This window comes from Felis catus, chromosome D2 (assembly GCF_018350175.1).
Source record: "Felis catus isolate Fca126 chromosome D2, F.catus_Fca126_mat1.0, whole genome shotgun sequence".
NCBI lineage: Eukaryota > Metazoa > Chordata > Mammalia > Carnivora > Felidae > Felis > Felis catus.
This window is the reverse complement of record NC_058378.1, coordinates 32584706-32604922: the sequence shown is the minus strand read 5'-3', so window position 1 is coordinate 32604922 and position 20217 is coordinate 32584706. Positions and strand designations below refer to the sequence as shown.

Below are 20217 nucleotides of genomic sequence, written 5' to 3'. Positions count from 1 at the left end.
ATGATGCTGATAGCACTTACTGCACTTCTGTAGCATGCTAGCTCCGTGTTTTACACTTACTGGTTAATTTTTACAAACTCCTGGGAGTGCTAGCGATAGGCCCGTTTTGCAGATTGGAAGACTGAAGTCTTAAGGTCGCCTGACTAGAATTGGTGGAGCCATGATCTGAACCCTTGACTGATTTCAAAGCCAGTGTGGTAGGGGAGTTCAGTTATGCGGATAAATTAAAATGCCAGAGAGATGATGGTGAAGGCGTGATGGCTGAGAGATGTATTCTGGTAGTTGAAAACGCATAACAGCCATGTCCTCTTGATTCTCAGCAGCAGTTCAGTGACTCCAGTAGTTGCGTCTTCATTTTATAGATGAACAAGCTCAGGAGAGTGATTTGCTGAAGGTCATTTGGGAGGGACTTGAGGAAGATCTTGATTTTAGTATCCCACATTTGAAAAACATTTAATTTAGATGGTGATGTCAGTTACCTTAGATGTCTCACTTTCTAGGCTCAAAATTTACTTTTCTTTTTGCAAGAAGCCTTCGCACCTAAAACACATGTGGCTCTAGTGAGTTCTCTCTGCCTTCCAGGCCCACTAAGGTTTTTTTTGTCTAGATCTAGACTCAAGAGCTGCCGCAGAGCCCATTTCTGGTGTAGTTCATGGCAGCCATTCTCAATACAGTAAAATTCCACTGTAGCCTATTTTTTATAAATGACCTACATGTGGAATTGTTTAGAATATGTCTATTTTCTTCTAGGCCTGGGGAGTAAAGAGGGAACAGAGTGCACCCATCCCTTTGCTGAGAAAATACAATGGAAGTCTTGTGTCTTAAAGCCTGTCTTTCCTTAATGAAATGGAACTTGCCTATAGGGTTTTAGTGTCTCTGAAGTGATAATTTCTCTAATTTCAGTGTACTAGCCTTTTGTCTTTGAGGGCTCAAATGGCAGGCCTTGGAGCTGAGAGAGGTAGTGCTTGTTTGTCCTCAGGAGTGTTTGTGTCTTAATAGGACACATTTAATCAGAACTCTCCAGTGGGCCAGGCACACATTCTCAGAACTTTCTCAGAGTTCAGCATGTTGCCTCAAGAGAAGAAAGTTGGGGAGTGCCTGGGTGGCTCAGTGGGCTAAGTGCCAACTTCAGCTCAGGCATGATCTCATGGTCTGTGAGTTCGAGCCCCACGTCGGGCTCTGTGCTGACGGCTCAGAGCCTGGAGCCTGCTTCGGATTCTGTCTCCCTCTGTCTCTGCCCCTCCCCCGCTTGCACTCTGTCTCTCACTCAACAATAAACATTGAAAACAACAACAACAAAAAAACTAGGTGTAGAGAAGAAAGTTGGTATTTGGGGGCAGAGTGTGGGAGACAGAATAGAGATGAAAGCTTTGCTGGGAACACATTTTGAGAAATAACTGATAAGAAAGTGGTTTACGGTGATTTTTATGTATTCCTTATGTGTAAACACTGAAAAGGTCGTTTGCCTCATTTTACAAGAGTGAAGACGTGTAGCCCCTAAAGGACTTAGCCCTGCTCTCCACTCAGAATTTCTCTTACACAGAATTCCTTGTAGGTTGGGTATTTGCTTTCTGCTTGGTTGCTTCTGCTTTTGGACAGGTCATCACCTGACGAGGCATCCCATGCCCATTTTGTAACCCTGTGGGTGTCCCCTATCTCGAGCTGTGGTCTGCTTCTCTTAACCTCTTTATTGCTCTGAGGTCTGGGTCCAAAACCGCACAGAGCAGATCCGCTCTCGTGTGATCGCCGGAAGGTGCCCTTTCCCTATGAAGGTGACTGTTTCTTGGAAACATTCTCCCAGCCAAGCACCTGCAGTCTTCTAGGGGATGCGGGAGTGGTGTCACGTGCCCCCGCCCTCCTGACCTGCCGAGCTTGTCGTCCCTGTCTCCTGGGAAGCGGAGCACACAGGCCTGAGCCCCGCCTTCTGTCAGTGGGCCCGCAGCTGCAGCTTCTGACCACCACCTCCATCCTTGTGCTGTTGGCCCTTGCTCTCCGTGTTTAAGTTTTACACGGAGTGTCATCTTCCTGGCTCTCTGTTCTGTAGGGGTCTCTCTGTTGGCTTCTCTCTCAGCCCCGCTGCTACCGCTTCTTACTTGGAACATTGGTAGTCGCTTTCCATCCCAGTCAGGTGCCCCCTCGTCTGAATCTCCCACCTCTTTCTCAGTTCTGCCACATCGCCCCCGGGTTAAGACCCTGGCAGGAGCTGTAGCCCACAGGGTGAGCTTTCTTTCACACGGGTGCGAGCCTGCCGGCGGAGGCCCTCTTACCGGGCCTGGGGTCTGTCTTTGCAGGCTGGCTTCTGAAGAGACAGAGGAGGTTTCTCTCCCTTGGTACGTTCGGGAATCCCCTCTCAGCCGGTCTTCTGTCTCTCTTTTGTCAGGGGTCCCTTCAAAAACGTCGTTGTGAAGAAGCCTCCTCCAGCTCCCCAGTAATTTTGCTGCCCCAGGGATCTCGTTCCTCGTGTCTCTGTTTTTTGTTTCTCCCTTTGGGTGTCCGTGCCTCTCACGTGGGGTCACAGAGCCCGTCTCCCCACTTTGTTCTGCCGGAGTGCCACTGTCTTCCCAGTCGGGAGTCCGATAGTCCTGCCTTCATCTCCGTCGTCTTCCCGCTTGGGTAGCGAAAAACCAGGCTTGTCTTTACAGCCCTTCGGTCCGTAGCTGGGATCTCCCTGAGAGATGCCTGAGAGCTCCCTGAAATGGTGTGAGACTTTCGTATACAGATACATTTTCCGGGAAAAGGATTCGCGTCTCACGAGTGTTCTGACCCACCCTTTGGTTCCCTCACAGGGGATCAGCTCCTGAAATAAGCGCCCGAACCTCAGCAGGTAGCTCACTGGCATCGGCATCACCCACGCTTGCGTCTTAGCCTCACGGTAGCCGTCCTGAGGACGCACGGTTGTGAACGTAGCTTGGGTCATTTTAGGACATCACATTCGTTGTATACCACAGACTGTTTTTATAAAAATACGCACTTTTAAAAACTTGGGCTTTCTGTTGGGAGGTACATCGGAACGTCTTACTGAGAATTTAGTTCCCAGCTGGGAGTTCAGTTTCATTTCTCAGTGTCCATGAAATATTTTTTTAGGCTTGATTTTGATGACTTGATAGGCCTCCCAGATTTGGTAGCATACGCACGCATACCTTATACTTCTGAAAGTCCTGAGGTGGGCTATTAGGTAAGAGTAACTGTGGAGATTGGGGAATGACTTGTGATTTGTTAGCTGGACCAATCTCAGATAACCAGCTGCCCGAGGCTCTTTTGAGTCCAGATAGTTTGGCCCAAAAAAAGTCATTATTGCAAATGGTACTGTTTCCAGTTCCTAGAAGGAATAAATAAGCTACAACATATTCTTGCCTCTTGGGCCTGTGATAGTGCATCCGGTTCTTGAAGCCTGATAGATTTTGGCCCTTGAAGCCAATTCCTGGTGGGGATGGTTGGAGAAACCCCCCTGGATCAGAGTTCTCTGTGACTGCGTCTGTGAGAATAGAGGATGGTGGTCAGGGCTTCTGTGGGGAGGACTGCTCACTGGCCTTGCCTTTCTTAATCCTGTCTGGCTCTGGTGTGCTGATGTCCAACCTCTTTCTGGCTTCCCCGTGTATCACTGTGCATTCCTTTGCCTAGAGACTCATTTTGTAGCTTCCTGTTATGTTTCCGGCTTTTTTCTCCCAGTTAGAGGTAGAACCAGTTTGTCTGTCTTGGGCGTTTTCAGGATTCCCCAGGGCCCAGTGCCTGGAAGGAGCGTGGGAGGTTCTGCCGGGACCTGCTGGCTCCGTGTGCTGTCTCTGCCACACTTCTCAGAGCCTTGACCCTTGTGACACAGTTAACGCCCCTTCCCCTTTGCCCAGACCTATCGCTGAGGACTGGCCCCAGCCTAGCTTGGCTACTTTATAGGTACTAAACATTTGTGAACCATCTGGGGATTCGTGTGTACTGTTTTGAATCCGGTGCATGTTTTCCTCTGGAAACCAGAGTCCAAGCCAACTTGGACTTGGAATGCGGCTAGTTCTGTTGAGTTCGTCGACTGGTTATGGATGTGATTTTTGCCGCCAAGGGGCATTGAAGGCTATCACCTGGGCAGGAGATGAATCATTCACTTGCTGGTGTCTGAAAGGGTGCAGATAATCTGGCTTGAGCTTTTTGGACACCTGTGACTCAGTCTTTGCGTGAATCGTTTGTGGAATATAGCTTTGGTTGAAAAGCTCGTAATGACAGCATTTCATTGTCTTCCCTCCCCTGGAGGGAGAGTACCTACCACCGACAGGCATTCTTTGTGTACTGTGTCTGTAGAATTACTGTGCCTTCTCATTGGGCTCACAAATTGAAGCAAAGTGCCGCATGACTCCTGAGGTTCTCGAGGTACTTTGTAGGTGGCTCTGGGATTTCCTTCTCAGTCTTGGGCCATGTGTTTCCTGTGTACAGGGGGAGATGGGTATTTGCTGGGGTCGGCCTCCTGCACCATCATCCGTCTTTGTGTAGCCTCATAGATTCTATTCTTTTCTAGCTGAATTGTTTGGTAGAGGTGAGGTTGTTCCAAAGTGAAGGCTGCTGTAGACCTGTATTAAGAAATATAGGTATTCTTGAATTTTTCCTTTTTGATATATTATACCATTTTTCTATTTAACAGCTACACAGTTTTTTCAGGTTACATCTAGTTTTTTAGTATTGTGAATTACACTTAATAAATATATTTATGCCTATCACATTTTGCCTCCTGGATTGCTGTATGTCCTTAAAATGTATTTCTAGAAGTGGATTACTTTTTGAAGAGGGATTTTATTTTTCCAGTTTTTGAAATACGTTCATATATTAAGTCCTTAGCGGTCACACTTACCAGCCTTACAGATGCATCTTTTACTACAAAATTGTCACTTTTTCCCTCCATTGGCTGATTTAACTTTTAAAATATGGCACCTTCCCGCTGTAGCGTGGGTTTCTTTGGTCCTGGGTGATGTTGTACCTTTCTTGAATTTTCCCCTAATTTCATTTCTGTGCATGTGACTTCTGCCTGAGCGTTTTTTTCATTACCACAACAGAAGTAATGTCGTTTTATGCACCTGGTGTTGAGTGCACATGTGTTCACTGATACCAAAGCGGATTATGTAGTTTTCTTTGTTAGTAAACTTGTTTATGTGCAAATATGCACAAAGTTAGATTTATAAAAGGGCTCTTCTTCTAGAACATTAAGAATCATTGTTTTTTGTAATAAGGATATGAATCTTATTTCCCCCACAGATTAAAAAAAAAAACTTTTTCATTCTATATTTCTTTCTATAATTAAATCCTGTGATTCCTTTTATTACTGCATGGAAAAAAATTAAGGTTATAAAGATTAAAAGGCCTGATACTGTTTAGAAATAGTTTGAGGGGAGAGGTGCCAAGGTGGCTTAGTCGATTGAGCATCTGACCTCGGCTCAGGTCATGATTTCATGGTTCGTGAGTTCGAGCCCCGTGTCAGGCTCCGTGTTGACAGCCTGGAGCTTGCTTCGGATTCTGTGTCTCCCTCTCAATGCCGCTCCCCTGTGCGTGTTCTCCCTCCCTCCCTCCCTCCCTCCCTCCCTCCCTCCCTCCCTCCCTCCCTCTCTTTTTTCTCAGAATAAATAAACTAAAAATACAATAGTTTGAGAGGAGAAAAGCAAACCAGATAAATTAGTCCCTCCCAGCCCTTGACTTAGACTGACCTAGATGGTCACACGGCGTCTCGCCTGGACACAGTGGTGCCGTGTGGTTTGCGTGCCCTGCTCTCCATCTCTGTGCCCAGGCTAGTCCTTCACCCTGGGTGGGTGAGAGAGGGGGGCCACCTTCTCATGGTCGTTTGTCTTTCAGCTCTAGCCAGCCCTGTCCTAGGACTGAAAGAATGCACCAGAGGCTCGGCAGTGTGGTGCCAGAACGTGAAGACGGCGGCTGAGTGCGGGGCCGTGAAGCACTGCCTGCAGACCGTCTGGAACAAGCCGACGGTGGTGAGTGCCGTTGCTGCTGTGCTGGGTCTTTTCGTATCAGCTGTAGCTGCTGCCATTTTCAAGGCTTTTTTTTTTTTTTTTTTTTTTTTTTGCCTCGTTTGGTTTGTTCCTCTCGGGGACCCTGCGAAGGAGGCGGGACCCGTTGCAGGTGGACCCATTTTCCACACAGTGGACTTAGAGAGGTTTAGTTCTCCCCCAGGGTCACTCAATCTGCTGGTGGCAGTGAGAGGATGAGGTCCGCCCGTGGCCAGCTCCGTGTGCGCGCCGTGCTGCTTTCCGGGCCTCTGTGTGCGCCCCACGCATCCGCTCCCAATGAGGGGCCGGCCGGCCCACAGCCTCCATTCCCCAGGCGGGGTGCCACGGACACAGCTCCATCCTTGGTCATCCAAATAAGTAAATGCTAAGCTTTTCCAATCCTTCCCCACTTTTTGGTGTTTTCTCTCTGTCTCTCTCAGACAGGCAGATCATAGATTGAGACCCTCAAGCTTAGTAGTGATTTAAAATTTTATTTTCAGCTATAGCCACACTGGAAAAGAATCTGCTGGTGTGTGTGTGTGTGTGTGTGTGTATGTGAGAGAGAGAGAGAGAGAGAGAGAGAGAGAGAAACAATTTATTTTTATCCAGCTTAAAAAAATTTTTTTCCCCAGCTTTTTGAGATAATTGACCTATAACATGGTAAAATTAAGGGGCAACGTATACTGATTAGATAGGTTTATATTGCAACATGATTGCCTAACGTGCTTATCTGTGAGTCAGTGGGTCATTTTAAAAATCCATTTTGTATGTGTTGTTTATATCCTGCAGTGTACTGTTATCCTTAAGAAAGCTCAAGTAAGTAATTGTGTTTAAAGGAAGAGTGGACATCAGGCTCCTAAATAAGATGGGTGTCTGCTGCTGTTGCTAGCTTTGCTGTACATGTGGATAAGTTATCTCTGCATTTCTTTATACTTAAAACGAAAGTGTCGCATTTCACTTGTGCTGTTCAGTAAGGTAGACATTAGCCATGTGTGACTATTTGAGTTTAAGTTAAAATTTCAGGGGTGCCTGGGTGGCTCTGTTGGTTGAGGGTCTGACTTCAGCTCAGGTCATGATCTCGCGGTTTGTGAGTTCGAGTCCCGCATCGGGCTCACTGCTGTCAGCTGTCCCATGGAGCCTGTTTTAGATCCTCTGTCCCTCTTGTTCTCTGCTCCTCCCCTGCTCATGTGTGAACTCTCTCTCTCTCAAAAATAAAACATTTAAAAGTAAATAATTAATTAGAAGTTGTTTTTCATTTGTACTAGCCTCTTTTCTGGTGCTCAGTAGCCACATGGGGCTAGTTTCTCTATTGGATACTGAAAATTTTAGATTATTTCCATTATCACAGAAATTTCTTCAACTGCTATAGATTTTTTTGTCCCCTTGATGTTTCTTTTGTTGTTGTTTTTCAATGGAAGACTCCCATGAATTTATGTGTCCTCTTGTGCAGGGGCCATGCTAATCTTTTCTGCATTGTTCCAATTTCAGCATATGTGCTGCTGAAGTGAGCACGATGCTATGGGGTTTTCATCTAAACGGTGTTAAACAGAGCATATTAATGTAGGGTTCTCACGGGGCGTGCTCAGGTGCATTCTGTGTGGGACCTAAGCCCTCTCAGGAGACGCCTGAGCTTTGCTGGCTGTGTACCCGTTGCTGCACAACATGCTTGCGGCTGGCTCCGGGACGTGCCATCTCCTGTGGTGCGGGCCACGTTTGACTGCGTGGAGTTCCACGTCTAAAACCTGTCATGAGCGGCTACTAGTGCTGCTTCATTAAGAGAAGAGCAATTAAAATGCTGTCCTTGTAGAAATCATTTCTGAATTCACTGGAACACTATCCTCTGTGGCCAAAATTACTTTCTGATTTGGTTTCTAATTTGCTTCTCATCTTGTTTTTCAAATGGCTTCCTCTTTTCAAATCCAGTGTGTCAAGGGAGGACTTTAACTCTTTCTCTTTTGCTAGGACAGTCTCCTGGGGGCCGGAGTCTCTCTTGGATGGCCCCATGCACAGTATTAGCCTTCGGTCCAAAGGTTCAAACTGATTTCTTTCAGTGCAGCTGAGTCAATCCCAGGTGTTTCTCACCCAGACATGTTAGTTCCTTCCCTCTTCGTGGGTTGAAAATCAGTTGACTTCAAGAAGGGAGCTCCTTACAGCCTTTGAGAACCAAATAGAATTTCCATGTCCTGGGCCATGTGAGGCCCTAGGTGCCCAGGCTTATCAGAAGGCCGGTGGGATGTTTCGAAGGTCTGGGGTGGCAATGTGGCTTCTACTTGAGCATAGCGCCTGGGAGGTGGAAGGTAGATAGAGTGCAGGGATCCGTGCTGGTGTCGGCTGGGCTTGCTTCTTTGCACCCCCACCCCCCCCCCCCCCCCGCCCCCTTCACTCTGTGCTAATGATGTTGCCCCCAGGTGACAGGTTTTGTCTGATTTCTGCTGCTTGCATTTTTACCTTCCTGAGCCTCAGTTTCTTCCCAGAGCTATTGTGAGCAATAATGTGAAATTTGGCCTGTGCCGTGTGTGCCGAGTAAGGTGCTGAGGGGCGGAGGGCACAAGAAAAGGGTATTTGTCTTGTAGAAGCACAGAGTGCTCTGGGCAGTCCTGTCTGATCCTTCCCCGGGGCGTCCCTGTGCTTCTCGTCTAGGTTGGGGAACCGGGATGTGCTGGTGTGTGAGACACCCCGGTTAGATATAACAGGACAGAGGTCCAGAGGCCTTTTTAGCTGTGTACGGCATGGGTTACATCCTACAAACACAGATCTCTCTCCCTCATGTTCTTTCCTCTTAGAAATCCCTTCCCTGTGATATATGCAAAGATGTCATCACTGCAGCTGGGGACATGCTGAAAGACAATGCCACTGAGGTGAGCTGCTATGAGTGTGTGTGACCGCGTGCGGGCAGTGGCTGTGTGCACCCATTCCTTAAAAGAGCTGTGGTTCTGGGGATCTAATGAGGAGTGGTCAAGGCCTGGGTAGGAAGTAGTTCAGATCTTGTGAGCCACATACTTCTGTTACATAGATTTGTTAGCGTCCCCCCGCCCCCCCCCCACCCGCCCCGCCCAGCCATCCCTTAAAAATGTAAAAACCATCCTTAGCCACAGGCTATACACAAACAGACTGTGGGCTCTAGCTTGCTCACCCTGGCCTGGGTGTTCAATGCCCAGGCTTGATGGGGGCTTTTGTATTGCTGGTCGCTACCTGTACGTCCGTTTGGGGCATCTCTGCTCAAAATTCCCCATGCCCAGGAGACTGCAAGTCAGAGTGGCTGTGTTTTGAGGAATGTCTGCTTTTTGCCCGTTTGTCTGATGGAGCCAGGGCTGCCCGCTGGCCCCCTTCCTGGGCTCTTCCCCGAGGCTGCCGTTTGCTGGGAGCCGTGGAGGGCCTGCGCTCTCAGTCGTCAGCAGAGCAGATGCACATCCTGATCTGGCCCTTGTCTGTATCCCTTTAGCAAGAGATCCTCGTGTACTTGGAGAGGACCTGTGACTGGCTACCTAATCAGAACCTGTCTGCCTCATGCAAGGAGATGGTCGACACCTACCTCCCAGTCATCCTGGACATGATTAAAGGACAGATGGTACGTGGTGGAGAGTAGACTCGAGGGCACTTCGGGGCCTGGGGAGGTGCCGGACCAGAATGGAGTGGTTAGAGTGGAAAGTCTTTTCCTGGATTTGGATTTTGTCCATAGCTTGTTCCTACCGTTCTGACTTCCAAGAGGGCTTGGGCCCAGTGGAACACTCTGGCTTGTAACTTTCAAGGGTTGGGAAGGGTGCAGGAAATGGGACCTTGCAGAATACTGAAGGAATTGTAAACTGATTCAATTGTAAATGTGGTGTAAAATCGTAAATACGGTGTCACATTTACATGTGCCCATTTGATAACTCCTGTCAGATCTTTAGCTCTCCCTTTGAGCATGCAATTCATTTCATTTCTGTGATTTTTATCCCAAAGAATAATTCGGGGAATATACTCGTGGGTTCAGCTACCAGGGTGTTCTGCTTTCATTCAAATAAACGTCTGCTGTGCGTAAACCGTGTGCTACTTGTTGGATTTTCAGCAACAAACAAGGAGCCGGGTCTGTGGAATTTGAAAGACACTAAGAAAGAAGAGGTGCCCAAATAACAGGGCCAGAGGGGCGGAAGGGTCCTGAGACTGGACCAAGGTTTTGGCAAGACTAGCAGGGGTCACACCATGCAAGGCCTTTTAGGCTCTATTTAAGGGTTGCAGGTGAGGCAGGAAGTTCTTGGAGGGTTCAAGGAGAGGCAGAGGAGGGACATGATCATAGGTGCCTTCTTTAAATGTGTAGGTCCCACCAATTGGGAGTTAGAAGGGGGGAAGCTGGCAGGACAGTCTGGTGTGAGATGTGATGGGCCAGTGGAGGCGGACAGAGACACGTTCTGTTTCAGAGGAGAAATGGACTGGACCTGCTGATGAAGGGAGGGACAGAGGGAGGAGTGAGGAATGTCTTCTAGGTTTCTGGCTTGAGCTGCTGGGAGTGGGGTTGGGGGAGCCATTTGCTAAAGTGGAGGTGGGGAGGGAAGCAGGTGGTTTTGTTGGAAATACCTGTGAGTGAGGCCTGTGTATGTGAGTCAGGCCACGAGGAGAGGACAGGGACGCAGGCACCAGGTGGCAGTTTTGTTTTCCTCTGGGGAGAGGACTTCCAGCTGGACTTCTTTCCTCTCTAGAGTCATCCTGGGGAAGTGTGCTCTGCCCTCAATCTCTGCGAGTCTCTTCAGAAGCACCTGGCAGAACTGAATCACCAGAAACAGCTGGAGTCCAATAAGATCCCGGAACTGGATGTGGCTGAGGTGGTGGCTCCCTTCATGGCCAACATCCCCCTCCTCCTCTACCCTCAGGACGGCCCCCACAACGAGCCCCAGCCGAAGGTAAGGCAGTAGGCCCAGCCACTTAGGGCCCGGTTCTGTCGGATTAGAGATGAGGCATGAGAGGGGCGGTACGTGTGTGCAGTTCTCAAGCTGGGGACTTACTCCTTCATTTGATCTTGCAGTTAGATGAGCCACCTTTCAAATGGTTGTGTCATGGAGGTTCTGAAGAACTTGGGGTATTTAAAATATGCAAAGGCTTCTCTCTGTTCCAGTTAAATTTTATTGAAATCAGGCCGCAGTTGATTATAAGCCTGTTGATAATTTCAGAGCCTATGAAAACACAGAGCTGGAGTGCCTGGCTGGCTCAGTTGGTGGAGTGTACGTACACCTCTTGATCTCGGGGTTGTGAATTCGAGTCCTACAATGGTTGTAGACATTACTTAAAAAAAAAAAAAAAAACACCTTTTAAAAACCTACAACTGTTCAGTAAGTCACTGTGCTGTGGTCATGAACACATAAGGAAATTCTCTTGGGAATTTGAATCCTCTTAGTTATCATAGGAGCAGTGTTTCCAGCCTGACACCCCATCCCACCCACCCATCAACCCCTGTCACTGTAGGCTGGTGGGGACGTTTGCCAGGACTGCATCCAGATGGTGACTGATATCCAGAATGCTGTAAGGACCAACTCCACCTTTGTCGAGGCCTTGGTGGACCATGCCAAGGAGCAGTGTGACCTCCTGGGGCCTGGCATGGCCGACATGGTGAGCCTTATCTCCTCATGCATTGGAGGATGTCCTGGGCCTGGGACCTGGGCTCTGGAGTGGGGGAGCCAAGAAAAATTCAATTCCTGAGGTACCATTTTAAGTTCCAACCCAAGGGCTTTGAGGAAGAGATTGTTCAAACAACTCCTGTTTCCTTTTTTCCAGAAAGCATCTGGAATAGTTGGTGGGTACTTAAATGCTTTGTTGGTTACTTGAATTTGTATATGTAACAAAACATTTGGAATAAAGTAGTATAAGGAGACCACTTTTGTGAAGAATTTTTTTCCCTCCCAGTCACCATATGTATAAGGAACATTAGAATCCTTTATAACCCTGTTTTTAGAAGCCTGGCTGTTACATATTCATAGCTGTAGGTGTGCCTTCCCCACAGCCAGTGGGCTTGTTGTCCTTGGGAAGCCGTGCAGGCTGTCTTACAGCAGATCCACCTGGGATGCTTTCCTTACCTTGCTGAATATTAGTCCTGCAGGCTAAGAAACTCATTTTGTTAGATTCTTAGGGAGTTTCATTTCTTGGACCCTGTTCACTTTAACCAGGGGCCTGTGAAATTGACACATAAAGCCAAAATGCTAGTTTTGTATCCAGCAACCGAACAACCTTGGCTAGACTGGATGTAGGGAAGCTGGTTGTAATAACTCCATGGGTCTAGGATCTAGAGCAGCCTTCCTGGGTAGGAGTGGCTGGTTCTGGGAGCTCTGGGTTCTTTTTTGTCGGGAGTCTTTTGGCCTCATTGAAGTATCTTTGCATATCACAGTCTGACTTGGCTTCCCAGTTCAACCCTGTGTGAGGGCTGCCTTGTTTCCCTTGGTTTCCTCACTGTGGAGGCGCCCCAGTGTGACCAGGGCTATTCTGTGAAGGTCTATAGGCAATAACTAGATGTGTATGAGAGTAGGTGTGCTGAAAATCATTATAACTTGGTTCTGCTGGGTTTTAACTTTATAACCTTGTCTAGGAATGTGTGAATGGGTTTGAAAAGTCATCTCGTGTTTGTAGTGGCATGTCTTGTAGCCATGTTCAGAATTGCTCCTGAGCAGTTGCTATATGATCTTGGGGCAAGTTTGGGTGTAAAAGGAGCTCGGAGGACCTTTTCTCTAAGGGCCTTCGGGACACATTTTCAAAACACCTTTTGCACACCTTTTCCTAAAACGTACAGGATAAGCAAATTGCCATTTTTATCTCAGACGTTTGTAAGACTCTCCTCTTGGAAACTGCTTGATAGTTGCCTGTTGACATTGTCGGAAATGCTGGGGTTTTGGTGTCTCGTTGGGGTCAATTAGTGTCACTGACAACCTGTTTCTCTCTCCTCAGTGCAAGAACTATATCAACCAGTATTCTGACATTGCTGTCCAGATGATGATGCACATGGTAGGTGGCAGGGGAGGCTCCCTGTTAGCATTCTTTGTCTCAAACTCCGTGATTCTCAGGATTTTGAAAATTACATGGTTTAGTTTTCCCTTTTTCCCTTCAGATAACGAATTGGGTCAAAACGAACCTTCTTCAACCAGCAGACTCTCTACTGCAACTCAGTACCTCCTCCCCTTTACCTTCCCCAGCCAGGGAGAAGGCTGAGGCAGCTCAACCCCCAGGACTGCCCTGATGGCTTCCTGGTGATTTGTTTGCCTGTGCATATGTGAGCTGGCCATCAGATTTCTGGTATCTGCCTTTCACCCTGGGGCCCGTGGGAATAGTCTGCTCTGGTAGGTAGGCCAGGGCTGAGAATTGCTACGTTGCAGCTGGAGTTTGCAGGTGCGGGGGAATCCTGCCTCCCACAGTTGGTCCTGTACTCTGCAGCAGTGTTAGCTCTAGCTGCTGCCTGAGTTCCTAACTCCTGCACTTGTTTCTGATGCTTCTGGGTGGTATGGGCATCCCTCCCTTACTAGAGGTAGAAAATCTTGATCGTGGACATGAGCTAGTTAGCTCCACGCAGAAAACTGTTGTACGAATCAGGGTGATGTGATGGTATTCTTAAATTGGGAACATGCCCTGGCTTCCTGAGATCTAAGCTGCTGGAGTTGAGGGGGTGGGTTGCACTTTGTCTCCATCCTGCTGACTTTCTGACTGTGTTGAGATTGACCTGTGTGGGTCCTTGAGTTTGTTCTCCAACCAGGGGTCAGCAAACTGTGGCCCACCACTGTTTTTGTAAAGTTCTGCTGGGTTTCAGTGATGCTCATCCCATTTTGTGCTGCAACAACAGAGTTGAATAGTTGAGACCTCACAGCCTGCAGTGCCTGAAAGATTTACTCTGTGGCCCTGCTGTAATTGCTCAAGGGCTCCCGGCCAGGCATTGGGATTATTATTACAACATGCCTTGTTCTAAAAGTAGTTTAGAGGCAGCTTACAAAGACATGGAGCTAGAGGAGGAAATCAATAAGCCTTTGATTTGACTCGATTTGGTTTAGTGCTTTCTCATAGCTAAATAATAAAATTTTCTCATGATAAAAGATTTACTGCGTAGATGTTTTTCGAAAATACTTGTAATACATCCCAAATCAAAAATCATTTGTGGTTTAAAAAAAAAAAATAGCAGTGGGGTCATACGGTTATATAGTACTTTAAACTTTGTAGTTTACAGTTATTTGCTCAAAAACGTGTTTTATTGGTCATTAAACATTCTGGTACAAAAGGATTTTTAAGTGGCTGCATAACCTGTTTGGGTAGAACATAATGTATGTAACCAGTCCCCTTTGGATGTTTAGGTTGCTTTGAGGTTTGCTTTTGGGATCAAAAGCATGATGAGCAGCACCCTACCAGTTAGACAGACAGGCAGATCCCCGTTTCTCCCTTAGTAGAGAGAACTAACACTGGACTTGCTGAATCAAGGGGTAAGGCTTTTGATTTGTTGTCAAATCGGCCTTCCAGGCTGGCATTTGGTGCCCTGAGGCCGAGGCAGCAGAGGGTGTGTGGTTCAGGACCCCTGACCCCTCTGGGTGTATATTCCAGCACACACCCCCGATTTGGGCACTCCTGTGTCTTGTCCCACTTTGCTGCTTACCACCTGAGGGGAAGGCCTTGCAGGCACGGTGGACTGACGCTTCTGAGGATGGAGAGCTCCTCATCACCTGGCATTTCCTGGGACCTGTTGCCCTGTGTTTTTGAGCATGATTTGGTGTGGTGGGAGCATGGGGACAGTGCACACACAAGCTGGACAGTGTGCTCTGTCCCTTGAGGGCCACAATAACTTTCAGGGCCCCCTGAAATAATAGGAACAAGGTAGGTTGCTGATTTGTGACTGCAAGGTTTCCCCTGAACTTCTGGTGACATCCTTACAACCTTGGTTAACTGATGTTGTTATTTTAATTTTTTCTTAACTGTTGTGTCCTTTCCTTTCTCTTATTTTCATCTCCGATTTCCTGTTTTTTTGTTCAACAGCAGGATCAGGTATGTGATGGGGGATTTGCTTGTAGTAGTGGTCTGCTGCTTCTTGTAGTTAATTTTGCTCAATTTTTTTTTTTTTAATGGCATGACCTGTGTTAATACATAGGCTGGTGGGGGAGCTTCTGCATTTCTCCCCTGTGATTTGGGGGGGTCTCCTCTCCCCTTCAAGGGGCCAGAAAAGGAAGCGAGCAGGGCTTGGACTCTGGTTAAAAGCCAGCACCCAGCTGGCCATGTGCATGCCACCAATGTGATGATGGGGAACCATAGGTGACCCCGGAGATGACTGTTTCCTTAATTGTAGGCCTGACTTCCAGTGGGACACCTTGTTTCTGTGATGACTGAAGGGCACTGCATGTCTTTAGTCCTGTTTTTCATCACCTCAGAAACGCTTCTGCTGCATGAGCAAATCATTTGCAAATAGTGAGCAGACTATTCCTGTCTGTTGGATCCAGAGACTTGGAAACAGTCTCTTGATTGTGGCTTCCGCCCCTCTGGGTGATGGGGTCCTGCAGATCCTAGAACCATATCAGATGGCTCAAGAGCCAGGCCACTGGTGGCATAATATGGGGACCAAGTCCCCAGACCATTCTTACTGTGGCAGTACCCCCTTCTGAGCACTGGCATTTCTCTGTAGGAATAAAGATTTTTCAAAGGTATTTTGAAGTCTCATGGGAGAGTACTTTGGCTGAAATACTTGTTGCCCCAAGGAGTTAGTAGAACAGAGCTCATCTGAGACAAAGCAGCCACATACCTCTTGAGTCTCTGTCTTTTTTCTAAAAAGCTTGCTTTGTCTTTGGCCCCATTCTAGTTTCTCTCCCCATACTTAAAGTGTGCAAAGACAGGGTATTTAGGATACATTTCAGACTTCCCTAATCTTAATTCTGAAGACTTCTCGATACTAAAACAAGGTGAACAACAGCCACGGTCTAGCTCTTTTGCAAAACCGCTCGTTTCAGCAGTCCTGTCCTGACGCTTTATGGTTTGGTGGTGGGAGGCAATCGCTGTCAGGCCCAGAGCTTGTTGCTGGTTGCATTTGGTTCACAAAGGATACAGAGTGTATCCTTTCCTCACTCTTGGCCATCATCATCGTGAAACGGTCAAGATGTCCAAATTACAAGTTCTCTGTGGTTTGCTGTCTGGGTGGGAAAGGGGATTGATCTGGAGCATCTATGACCTGAAAGAATTGATCGCTTTGGGACCTTGGGTTTTTGTGTGTACTGTGTTGATGCAGTTGTGAAAATAGAATGCAGTTTTCAAAAAGCCATCCATTTCTTCTTTAAATGGTCCTGCCACCGAAAGATAAAGTGTGGTCTTATTTCCAAGATTTTTGGCTTTTTTAGTTTATGGGCATGGCGGTTCTTCCTCTAGAAAGAACATGCGGCTTATTTCCTACTGAGAGTGAACCAGCTCGAGCGAGAAACAGGTTCTAGAGCAGACCAGCTGTGCTTGGAGGAGGATTTGTTTGCCTGTGAAAGGGAACAGGCACCAGAAGTCTCGCTTTCCTGGGGCGCTCTCTGGTTGGAGCAGGGATGTGGTTCTGTCTGCTCTCCCCTCAGCTTTGCGTGGCCTCCTCCCTGCGTGAAACCGGTGCATCCGCACTCGTGGGAGTCCCTTCAGGTTCAATGAGGAATCTTGCCTGTTTGGCAGTCAGGCTTGATGCTGTGACCAGGGTGCCCCCCTAGCACTCCACCCTTTGTGTTTAGAGAGTGGAACTGAGGGGGGTGGTGGGTGCAGGCCTGCATCTGACTGCTTTTTCTGTGCCTTCTTTAGCAACCCAGGGAGATATGTGGCCTGGTTGGGTTCTGTGAACAAGTGAAGGAGGTGCCCATGCAGACTCTGGTCCCTGCCAAAGTGGTCTCCGAGAACGTCATCCCTGCGTTGGAACTGGTGGAGCCCATTAAGGTACCTGGTGTCACCCGTTTTGTACTGGCGAGGGCTGTGCAACGCCCAGGCCACTCCACATTATACCACGTTCTGTGAGGCTCACGCTTTTTTGGTTCCCTGCTTGGCTGCTAAAGGTGTTTGAGTTTGAGACCATTCAGTAGTTTCTGCTGTCCCCTCTACCAGTGCAGTACCCCTCTCCCAGCCCTGAGTGCGTTTATTTCTTTAGTTATAAACCCAGGTGCTTCACAGGATCAGCCTGCATGTGTAGCACGTCTAGCTTTTTCTAGTATGTTCGTGTCCCTCCACCTTGCCCACTGTTGCTGCCGTGCAAACCTGATACTCCCAGAACACCCCAGGGCTCATGCAGAAGCTTCTCGGTGTACTGCCGTGCATGCGTGGGTGTGTGCTTTCGTTTCCCTGGTACCCTTCACTCAGTAAAGACCCACCGTTTTCCAGAATCAGCTTACATTCATCACTTGTTACGGGTCCCGCAGTGTGTTAGAGATGGAGTCCTGAAACCGTTGACCTGGAGTGGCGAACAAAATTGTCCTAGTGTTCATCAGGCTTGCAGTTTAGTTCTTAAAAGGGTCCGGGCCATGTGACGTTTTATCACATGGCACATGCGCACACTTCTGAAGTTGCCATGGCACTTGACCTTTGGCTGTCTCATCTCCCTCCTCTGTCCTCCCTCAGCATGTGCAGCGTGTGGACCACAGGTTTACGAAGTCAGATGGGGTTGGGGAAGCACTTCCACCTGCCCCATCTTGCTGACTGGATTACTGGCCAGAGAAAATGAAGGGGAGTTTCACAGCTTGTATTCTAGCCACATGTGGCTACATGTTTACATAAAATCAGTTCCTTGGTTACCCTAGCCACATTTCAGGCGCTCAGTAGACACATGTGGCTCGTGCTGCTCTGCTGGACAGCAGAGGGGGAGAGCGTTCCTCCTGTCCTAGAAAGCTCTACTCAGCAGGATTACTTCACTAAAGGCGGGCTGTAGGAAAGCAGTCTCGGGTATAAGGAGACTTGACACTTAGGGGCAGACTTGAAATGTGTTTAAAGCTTTGTCTTCTAAACAGTAGACAGGAAGTGAGTCCTCACTCTCCTGCTCCCCCAACCACCTTCCCCAAATGACTGCGGAATGATGAAATGATTGTGACCAGATACATCATGCAGGCAGCTCTTTGGGGTTGGGGGATGTTTTCACTGCTTCTGTCTTCTGAAGTATGGGTTACTGGTTTTTGTGGGGTGGGGGTTGGGTGCGTGGCGGGATGTGGTGGTGGTGGAGGATTGTGCAAAGGGATGGGTCTCCCACCATGTAAAACCAGCAGGGACAGGAACTTGGACACTGGGAGGAAGCCACCTTTTGGGTGACAATCTCTTGTTCCTGGCCACAGGGTGTCCCTTTCCCTTTAGAGCAGCAGGGCCCAGGGTGAGGTGAGGATCTCAGCATTAAAGTGCTGTCCTCCCCTTTCAACAGAAGGACATGGTCCAGGCGAAGGCTAGTGTTTTGTGCGAGATGTGTGAGTACGTGGTGAAGGAGGTGGTCAAGCTGATTGACAACAACAAAACCGAGGTATGTGCATTTCTAGAATGCTAGAGTGCCCCCGTTCCCCAAAGGCAGAAGCGGCCGAAGAGGTGGACTCAGCCATCGCTGGCAGTGGACGCCAGCCCTGGGAATCTGCATACCCCCTGCGCACCAGTGGATCCCTCTGGGCTGGGGTCGGGCCTGTTTCATAGGTCTTGTCTTTTTGGGGAGGAGAGAGCATCTTGCTGTTGGCTGGTTTCCTGGTCATGTTAGTATTACTGAGAATCTTTCCTAGGCCTGTCTAGCCTCTCCATCTTCTGATACGATCCTCTTGTTTTGTGTTTCAGGAAGAAATAATTCACACTTTGGGTAACGTGTGCTCAAAATTGCCTGTATCCTTGTCTGAAGAGTGCCAAGAGGTGGTGGAGACTTACGGCTCCTCCATCCTGTCCATCCTCCTGCAGGAGGTGAGCCCTGAAGTGGTGTGCAGTGTGCTCCATCTCTGCTCCACCCAGGGGCTGCCTGTGCTGCCTGGTGAGTAGGGTAAGGGTGTGGCTGGCTGGCCCCTCGGCTTGGAAGGGCCCTGCCAGTACTCAGCCTGTGCTCCCTGTGCATAGTACGCGTGATTCAGCCGAAGGATGGTGGCTTCTGTGAGGTATGCAAGAAGCTGGTGAGCTATTTGGACCACAACCTGGAGAAAAACAGCACAAAGCAGGAGATCCTGGCTGCTCTTGAGAAAGGCTGCAGCTTCCTGCCTGACCCATACCAGAAGCAGGTATGCCCCTGGCTGCTTTGGCCCAGAATGTCAGAACCTGCCTGGAGAGCGCAAAGGCTGGGGTAGCTCATTGATTGTACCTGTGATTGAGGTTTTCGGGGGGAAAAGCTAGCTGTTTCTTAGAGGCAGTCTGTTGGCTCAGGGGGAGCCACTGGGAGAGATAACAGGAGCAGGTGAGATGAGGCTGAGTGTGGGTGGGTGGGCATCTGGGAAGGGGGTCCTGGGTTGGCAGTGGCAGGAATTCTTTTGGAAGAACATGCGTGGCGCCCCTCCTTTTGTGCCCCCACTCTGTGTGGACACCCTTAGACCTGGGTGTGCATCTGTGTTTACCTAACAGTGCGATCAGTTTGTGACTGAGTATGAGCCCGTGCTGATCGAAGTCCTGGTGGAGGTGATGGACCCTTCCTTCGTGTGCTTGGTAAGTTCCTCTGGGTGGCTCTGCATGGAAGGGCTCCTCTGAGGTTGCGGCAGAGTCTCAGGCAGGGGGGTGGGAGGACATTCTAGGCCTGCAGCACTTCACTCGGCAGTGCTGACTTTTTGGAAGCACATGTCGGAGCTCTGATTGTAGCTGCTTCTAGAAGCCGGTGATCTCTGGTTTTGGAAAGGATCGGTAGAGCGGATCTAATTCTTTCCTCCTCCATTTCCCCTTTTTTCACCGTATAGAAAATCGGAGCCTGCCCTGCAGTCCGTAAGCCTCTCTTGGGAACTGAGAAGTGTGTCTGGGGCCCTAGCTACTGGTGCCAGAGCATGGAGGCGGCGACCCAGTGCAATGTGAGTAGCCTAGCGAGTGCTCCGCAGGCCTGCCTTGTCATTTGGGCAGCTCCCACGACAGTCCTGTGTCAGTAGGCCCCTCTGCAGTCAGCTCTCTGCCCTGCCTTCATGTCCAGGGGGTGGGGGATATCTGAGGCCCAGGGGAGCGATTAGGCTTATCTGTCTTGGCCCAGTAAAGATAGGAAGACTGCGCTCTTGGCCTTGAGAAGGGTGGGGGTGTGCTTCAGTATTTTGTGCTTCTGCTTTCCTGTTCTTGGCTTTAATTCTCCTGTGACAGAGTCAGGCTCACATTCACATGAGGCCACCCCTGAGGT

General features: G+C 48.7%; 1 protein-coding gene and 1 non-coding gene across 4 annotated transcripts in view; one reads left to right on the top strand and one right to left on the bottom strand.

Moving 5' to 3' along the window:
- PSAP (prosaposin) overlaps window positions 1-20217 on the top strand; it is a 33982-nt gene that overhangs the window by 11953 nt on the left and 1812 nt on the right. Inside the window, exons 2-14 of one of the 3 annotated variants that reach the window (XM_006937852.4) lie at window positions 5824-5957; window positions 8756-8830; window positions 9415-9540; window positions 10649-10849; window positions 11409-11552; window positions 12879-12935; window positions 14943-14948; window positions 16716-16847; window positions 18310-18405; window positions 18705-18891; window positions 18975-19132; window positions 19470-19550; window positions 19796-19903. In XM_006937852.4, coding sequence (XP_006937914.1) covers window positions 5824-5957; window positions 8756-8830; window positions 9415-9540; window positions 10649-10849; window positions 11409-11552; window positions 12879-12935; window positions 14943-14948; window positions 16716-16847; window positions 18310-18405; window positions 18705-18891; window positions 18975-19132; window positions 19470-19550; window positions 19796-19903 — 1505 coding nt within the window. Of the gene's footprint in view, window positions 1-5823; window positions 5958-8755; window positions 8831-9414; window positions 9541-10648; window positions 10850-11408; window positions 11553-12878; window positions 12936-14939; window positions 14949-16715; window positions 16848-18309; window positions 18406-18704; window positions 18892-18974; window positions 19133-19469; window positions 19551-19795; window positions 19904-20217 lie in introns of all 3 variants that reach the window. The other 2 variants (XM_003994032.5, XM_003994031.5) reach the window with 2 other exon arrangements.
- On the bottom strand, window positions 7379-7484 carry LOC111557160. Its single transcript, XR_002737019.1, has one exon. It is a non-coding gene; the product is annotated as a U6 spliceosomal RNA (small nuclear RNA).